Below are 8,527 nucleotides of genomic sequence, written 5' to 3' on the forward strand. Positions count from 1 at the left end.
ATTTGCCCGCGCAGTTCAGCGTCCACCGATGTCCCTCCCCAACCCCTTCCCACTGCACAAGCAAACGTCGCTGGGCCATTTGACTGTCAGTCATTTGACCGAAGGGCTAGGATACTGGCAGGTTGCCCAAGCCTAGACGGGGGAAGTCGTTAGGTAGAGGTCGGGTTCGAACCACAGACCTTCCGGTCAGTAAATTCGCGCTCTAATCACTGATCCACCTCGCCCTCCCAGAGTGCACAATGTGGCCACGAATATATGCAAATAGTGTTCTTGCCATCGCTTTTATCTGGGTGTTTGATTTAGAATATACTTTTGTGTACAGGCTCATACTATGTTCTTCCCTTTGCTTTACTATGCCCGAGTTTTCTTGTATGTAATCTTCTACACCAGTGTAACTACTCATCTTACTCTCTGTATGAGCAAATTTTAGTTGTATGTATGTACTCCCATGTACTTGATCGACAAAAACCAGTGTCATGTGGTTTGCATGCACGTTGACACCTCTGTTATGTTGTACGTGGTTGTGTGATTCGTAGAATTTACGTTCACATCAGTCTCATTTGAACAGTGCTCGTCCTGTCCTGGTGCAATTATTGTGGTGAGTGCACACCACTATACTGGAGTTTCACCCTTATTACAGCTCATCAGCAGTGTAGACTCATCAGGATAATTGCGTCAGGACAGGGGGAGAACTGTTGAAACGATAATAATGTGAACATGAACTCTAGAAATCCCGCGTCCAACTACAACTGACCAAAACAAATTGCCCGGCACGTTTCGAGCGTTGGTAGTGCTGCTTGACTGGAAACTCCTGATAAGCAGCCGATCAACACAACTAGGACAGTTACTGAGGCGCCGGTTGAACCAATCCCGTTCGCCTGTTCACACGTGATAATTCATGTACGTTTAGTGTGCGCTGGTGAAGCAATGACGACGCGCTCACCTCGCATTTCAAATGTCCGGAGTTTGAACTCCGGCATGGTCAATTCTTCTTCCATTTTCTGTGGACCCTTCTTATTGATTACGCCATGACAGGGGGACCACTTAAACGAGGGTGTCCGGAACGTGAGGACCTTTATCTGCCGAGGAGAAACTGCTACGAAGAATTATTAGTTTTCTGGTTGAGATTTCTTCGTTTATGTCTAATTTACGTGAAGTTGAAGGTATTGTCTAGTTCCCCATCGATAGGCTACATTTTGCATGTTTAAATGCCCTAGTTGTACCTGACTCTTCTGCGCATCCCAAGGAACATTATATGTATATGTATATTTTGATTCCTATGCTCTCCTGATGATGATTTTGTTATGTGATCCTTACAGATAAGTATTTCTGGGTCCTGTATTGAGTAAGGCTGACAACTTGGAGTAGGGAGAGTGTGCTGTCGTTGTTTCTAACATGAAAGTGCGAAAAAAACGTCCCGATTGGCTCCTCGGCTTACACTGTCGGCATAAAACTTCTGTTATTGCAGTTAATGCTACGTGTTGGAAATTGGTGTGTGTAGCCAGCTTGCACAGGTAGCCTAATTTCACTGCCTTAGTGACTGCAGTTTGAATGCGCGCACGATTGCTTCTCGGTCCCCTTGATGCTGCAGTGCTAAAGTATTTCTTTGTAGCGTGGCTTAGCAGACGCGAGCCAGCGCTGATGCGAAGAGCCCCCTAGCGAAAACATGCTGTCGCAATGTCCAATCTATTAAAAAACCTGAATTCCTATCCTCACGGTCAGTGTCACATACTGCTTACGGTACGCTACAGCGTACGGTACCCCCTTACTTGCGTGACGTCGAAAAGGTTGATGTCTCTATCCTTCTTCATCACCGTTGCCGGTTGTTCTCGTCAACGAACTCACTTGAGGATTTATGTTTATCTTGCTAATGTCATCCATCTGATAAGGAGATTTTCTTTTCAGTTTAGAGTAATTCGAGGTCCAACCGTTGTCTGTGGACTAAATAACCTTGCTTCGTTTGAGACGATTTTTTTACTCCGACCCTTTTCAAACACTTCTCATCTATGACATACGGGCCATTCACTTACTTCGTCTTCTGACTGGCTGGAATTGAGATAGGGGCTGATCCTGGGTTCTTGTCACTTTTGAATGGTTTTAGTTCGGTTGCGTTAACTGCCTCTTCTCATTGTTTCTTATCATAGATCCTTCAAATTGCTGCTAACTGGCGCAATGGTAGCACTGGTCAGCTTTCGGCGATCACTCTCTGTTTGTTTGCATTGGGTTCTACCGCACGCATCTTCACGTCACTCGAAGAAACTGGTGATAATCTTATCATTCTCACCTACATATTATCCACTCTGTGCAACTACATCCTAATGGGCCAGGTATTCTACTACTGGAACTCGAGTGCCCCATCCGCCAAGAAAACATCTAAGAAGTAGAAATTGACTGCCCTACACTGAATTCCGTTCACTGTTTTTGTAACCTCTGTTGTTTTTCTTGACTTGTGAGTTCGAATTTGCCTACAGTCGACTTTCGTACACTGGCCTTTTTTCATAAATGCGAGGCTAGCTGAGTAAACACAACTCTAAGAATGACCGTTAGTGCTGGTGTCCCGTTTAAGTGGGTTACACGAATATATGACCTACGTCTTCTGTCCTGTGTTCCCTGTTAGCCAGTACAGCTCTGTCCATCAGTGATCATAACCTACAGTAGTGGATATTGTACGAACAAGAACAAATGATATCAGTACTTGTGGTGGATCGTCATCATCGACAGCATGACATCTGTGTTCAACACCGATGCTTCACTGTCGTACAACCATGACTTATTTGAAAGCCTTATTGTAAAGAAAAGAGTAAAGGTGGACGCGGGAGAGACTTGGTGCTAGCTTAACACAATCATTCCGAGGTGCCTACACCTCCAGACATTCACTCAGGCAATCTGGACAGAAACTGACAAGAACGCCACTGACATCGGTTGGCAGCCATATCTTGTAGTTCTCCAACCAGGCACAGTGAGGATCACGCGGTCCCCATCCTGGAAGGCGAGTAGCACCAACAGCACCCAAGCGTTTCGTGATCTCCTTCATACTCCTCTGCCAAGTCAAGGGTTGGCCACTTCTCTGTTTACGCCACTCTGGCTTGAGCATGGATAACAGCACTCTCTTCGGCAAACGATGGTTCGGCATACGCAATACATGTCCCAACCAACGCAGCTTCTGGTGCTGGACACATTCTTCAACCGAAAACACGCTTTCTAACTGCCTCGTTACGGACTCGCCGACACCAACTCACACGAGCTATGGTTCTGAGACAACGATTGTCGAACACCTGAAGACGTCTCAGTTCCGCTGCTCGAATAGGCAAAGTCTCAGCCATACAACAAAACAACCCGCCCTGTAGCTTGATACACACGTCTCTTCAGATTCAGGGAAGGTGGTTAGACATTCGGGGACCCATTAAGAGCAATTATCAGATTTCGTCGTGATTGGATGACAGTCCATCCGTCTTACAGACCATCTCCGACAAGTTTCAGAGAGTATGCTATTTCTATTTCATGCAGCGTGCACACTCTCAGGCTCTTTCAAGTGCAATAATTATGAGAACTTAAGTGCGTGTCAACGACCGAATGACTAGCAACAAGTTTGTACCGCAGTACCTTGAAGCATTTTCAAATAAACTCGCGAGTACAAATAAGATCCCCGATGCCGCATAAGTCTGGTCATTCTCAGGTCCCCGAATTAGATGACCAAATATGCCTGTTTGTGATGAGTTGCATATTCCTTCACTGCAATTGCTTGTTAATGCCAAACCCCAACCCATTTGCACAGGGCAGTAAGGTCGAGCGCGTTTCCGATTGAGCTCACCAGTATTTGAGGTGTAGTAATTGCAGTACAGCCGCGTTCCTTTAAGCGATAAAAGGGACGATTCCCGAAGCCCTTTCTAGCCATTTGGATGGATCGAGATGAGTTACGTAATAACTATTGGTGGTCGACATCAAAATATGACAACTTCAAACCCGTTGATGCACCAAGATGTAGTGCTCATAGTGTCCAGCTCATAGTTTCGTATAACTGAGCTTTACCACCCCGTATGAGTTCCGCGTACAACGACTCGAGTGGAGGTGATGTTCTTGGTGGCGGAGGTGGATCTGACTTCTTTGGAGCTTATCGTCACACAGATTCAGGATAATCTCCTATTTACGCACAGCTGTTTTTCTTTCAATTGGCCGGGTCACTTTCATATTCTTCAGATAGAAGAACAGTTCGAATTTTCCAGGGCGCCGCTGTTTTTCGCTCTTTTCAATCAGAAGCGACGAATAACACTGTATTCGAGCAACCCATCTATTCGTTCCTCCAATTTCTCTACTTCTGGTAAACACTATCTTGACAGTGATTCCCTTGCTTGGCCAATCACAACGAAGTGTTCCGTCGGCTGTGAAATACCTCTTGGGTAACTCATGAAGTACGCGTCGTCTGAGAGCACGTGCATTGTTTGCACCTCGGTTTTGAAATATAGAAAGCCAACCATAGCTTAATTTGCGTTAGGTATGTTGATTAATTAACAGGGACGCACACGGCGTTTGCGCGCCATCATATGCTCCTTGGAACTTAATAGTAGGCATTTCCTGTAAACTTCTATGTTGACCTTTCTTATTGTTACCAATCAATTTGGCCAAGTAGTCTCGCGGCTCGCTGCACTTAGTCATAAGATTGCCTATGTCTTTGCCTCAATAACAGCTCCAGCTGTCAGCTGTTTATCTTTCATATAAACGCAGCCGCACGAACTCTTTGTGGCATCACTACACTGCACAAACCACAATTTCGGAACTCTCGCCACACTAGTGCATCTACTAAGACCCTGTACGTCTCATCCATTTGAGGAATACTGTGTATGATGTTTACTGGCCTAAGTGTTAGGTCCACATGCATTTGTCGCTGTCTCTGCTTTGTGAAAAGCGATCGGAGGGCAAAACATTAGTTACTGGGCCGTGCCCACTTTATACACTCCTGATAATCCTATGATTAGAGCGCGAAGCTAATAAACAGAAAGCTCATGGTTCGAACCGAACCCTAGGTCTTCGGCTGTCGCTTGAGCGATCTGGCATAACCTCAGTCCTCGTGATTTCTCATTTGCACGAGAGCTGAACGCTCACTCGTCTTCCTACTACCCTTGGGTTTGGGGATTCTGTTTTCAACGAAAATTGACACCGGCTAATTCCAGGTTATTATTAAACACATTCTCTTTCCGAGAAAACTCGTGTACCAACTCATCGTTGAGAGTGTAACAAAGATCCAAGGCTTGAAGTAATCCGCAGATTTTGGAGATGATGGGTTCAGTACTACCTTAATTAAGATTGACAGATGGATTTCGTCATAACTTAGTTGTTTATCCAAGATGGTCTTAAGTAGGAACACTACATTCACTTAGATGAGGATTCGCTTATCGGTTGATCGCTTATACTTCAAGAACTGAGCGCATAAATCATGAAGGTATTGTGATTAACGGCTCGAACGTAGTTGGAAATGATCATGATCCTAGATTCATGAAATGAAGAAGTACCACATGAGTGGCATCACTGAAGTGGGCTCCTCTCATGTCGTTCCGGAAGACTTTCCAACCCATTTTTTGCGTAAGTAGAGATTGCGAGTGATAGGCAAATATACTGATAACAAACTTCCAGTGATTGCCTTCTGGTCCTAGTGAGTTATTTGTAACCAGGCTACACTTAATTCTAGGAGGAATTACAGCGATTCAAGTTTCTTTCGTGATTCGGCTGATCCGATTATCCAGTCTGCCTACTATGCGGTGAGCTGCTACTGCGATATGGTTTGATGGCGTTATAAATACAGACAAACAGGTCTGCTAAACAACGCTTGCCATCACAATGACTGTTGTGTAACAAATGACTGGTTTGTGAATGTGTGCTTCATCAGCCGCAAGAACCGCATACTTGTCGTACAGGGGTTGTAGCTGCCACAGTTTCGTTCACGGATGATTAGTGGAGGTGGGGTAGATAGCTCCGCATTGGTGGCGGGAGCTGATAAATGGATGCGCAAATACAGGACTGTTAAGTGCGAGGTTTGTGAAGGGAGCTGTGTATTGAAGGCAATAGCTTGCATGCACGAGCGCGACGAGGGTGCGACTTGGCCATGTCTGACAGTGTCTCTAACCATTGATGTGGCCCGTCTCGGGGTCCCCATCCAGGAAACGGCAATGACCAGCGCAGCTGAGTTTGCTGGTAATGGCTTTTATACTTCGCTGCCAAGTCATTGTTTGACCACCTCTAGCCTTCTTCCACCCTTCACATGGTTGTGCGAAAATAGCCCTTCGAGGAATTCGGTCGACTGACGTACGCAGTACATGTTCAAGCCAGCGCAATCTATGCAGTGCGATCAGTTCATCTATCTTGTGTGAGTTATTTTTTCCGAATACCATTCGACGTACTTCAGCCTTTCTGATCCGGTGTTCCCACCGGACTCGGACAACGCTCCGAAAACATCGGTAGTCAAGCGCCGAAAGTCTTTCGACCTCCTCGGCGCGCATCGGTCAGGTTTCTGACTCGTATAGTAATATGGAACGCACCGCAGCATTGTAAACTCGACCCTTGACGGTTAAGCTTACGCCACGGGTGACGTAGGTTCACAAAAGCTGCTCTGGCCTTCCCAATCCGGATGAAAACATCATCTTTTGCGAGACCACCAGGACCGATACAGCTGCCCAGGTGAACAAATTTGTCTACTCCTTCAATCAGCTCATCCGCAAGCATGAGGTTCGGGTTCGAGCCCACCCAGTCTTGCAGTAGCACTTTACACTCTTCAGATGTGGAGCGTATGCCAAACAGTAAGGCGGAGTTATGTAGATTATTTAATATTGTTTGCAGTACCACGTTGTCAGATCCCAGAACAGCTATATTGTCTGTGTACTCGATATCTGTGAGCGGACGCCCCGGAAGCACTTCTACTCCATAGACATTAGCGGCATTGGCATTTCACCTCGCTCTTCTACCCCACCAGCAAGTATCGTACTGTTGACAGGCTTCATCTTCAAAGCTCAGCATGCATGGTAAAACAAGAGCGTTAGGACCGAACTCTTAATGACACTAGGGTTAATCTTTCTGATTTGTTAGCTAACTGAATAACCGACGCAGCTCTATCACAGCCACAGCCATGATTATGCTAGTGTTAAGGTAAGGGGGTTATGATTTTTATGTGTCCACTCCATATTGAGCATGAAACACTACTCATCTAACCGTTAAATTGGCTAGTGTGAAAGCAAAATTCCCAACAGACACAGTCAGTCGATCTACTTGTCATCAGTGGCTGACCCGGTTGCTCGTTAGAGAACCGCAGTGCTTCACCGCTCCAAGTTTTTAATGTCAGGTCGTTTGTCTAAAGCATCGGCATATATTACCAGGTTAGTTGGAGTCAAATAGTAAGCTTAAGCAGGAATTGAATAGCCGGTGACCGTTATGCGACCGATGGGTGCATCCCTAACGAGAATGTTACCCATCCACAAGCAATTTTTTCAAGAACAGGCTACCTATTTATTTTCAAGTAGTATGGAATTCCACCTCTGCACAAGTAAATGCATACCACAACCCGTGGTTCTAGTTGTGTGTGACCTCTCACGGGTGCAATTACATATGATTTCAACGTAGTGAACTGTGTTGGTATCTTCATTTTGGCCAGATGTCTCGGATCATTTAAGTACACCTTACGACTAAACTCTGGGACTACTCATGACTTCATGATGCGTCTGCTACGAATGGAAGAAGCTGATACCTCTTGTTCAGACGATAAACACGGAAATGAAGCTTGGAAATTGGATCTCCTTATTGTTACCTTTTTTGACCGCATATATTAGTCTGTTTCCGGTTAGATCGGTGGCGTAGATGGGTGTGATCAAACTGTAGGATGATAGTGGGATTCTAGTAGATGTGCAAACGTACCTAAAAAGTGCAATCTCCGTCGTATTAGTACCATGGTAAATTTAACTTTGGTCAAGTACTCCATGAAGTCGGATCGATTCATCTATGGTTGCGCAGCCAATGTCGTTGGAGAACTCTCCTTGAGCCTCGCCACTCTCCAGCTGCGTAGTCGTGCATTGGATTGGCCAGTTGATATTCAGCCCAGATGGTTGTTGATCTGTTCGCGGAGCTTGGACAGATCAACAGCCACCTGATCAACAACCAATAAACTCACCCGAGCTACCAATATTCCAACACATTACTATTCAGCGCAGAGTTGCACAAAGTTGCCTGTGTTTTCGACTTATCAGACCGGCTGATATCGATCCGGACCCACTCACTTGATCATATCCACCCACCCCAATAGTTCACTGGTGCCCGCTGGTGGGCTAGGGGAGCATAGTGGCACTATAGTGCAGTTGTTTGATGTCAACAGGACGAAGACATGCACACACGATCACAACTAGTCGAGCTACGGTGTTCGTAATGAATCCAATATTGTGGCCTTGTGTACGGTTGAATGAGACTCCGAGCAATCTAGTAGCGGCCAGTTCATCGGATTAGTTGTTGTGCGCTCGACTCTATTATTGCTACCATCTTCATCATAACGCTC

General features: G+C 45.7%; 1 protein-coding gene across 1 annotated transcript in view; it reads left to right on the forward strand.

Moving 5' to 3' along the window:
- Nucleotides 1-6,916, forward strand: part of T265_06775 (hypothetical protein) — a gene marked incomplete at both ends in the record, with an annotated part of 13,879 nt that extends 6,963 nt beyond the window's left edge. Inside the window, 2 exons of the mRNA XM_009172128.1 lie at nt 2,145-2,380; nt 6,700-6,916. Of these exons, the coding sequence (XP_009170392.1) occupies nt 2,145-2,380; nt 6,700-6,916 (453 nt within the window). The remainder of the gene's footprint in view (nt 1-2,144; nt 2,381-6,699) is intronic.
- Nucleotides 6,917-8,527: the final 1,611 nt, after the last annotated feature.

This window comes from Opisthorchis viverrini, assembly GCF_000715545.1.
Source record: "Opisthorchis viverrini unplaced genomic scaffold opera_v5_145, whole genome shotgun sequence".
Lineage (NCBI taxonomy): Eukaryota > Metazoa > Platyhelminthes > Trematoda > Opisthorchiida > Opisthorchiidae > Opisthorchis > Opisthorchis viverrini.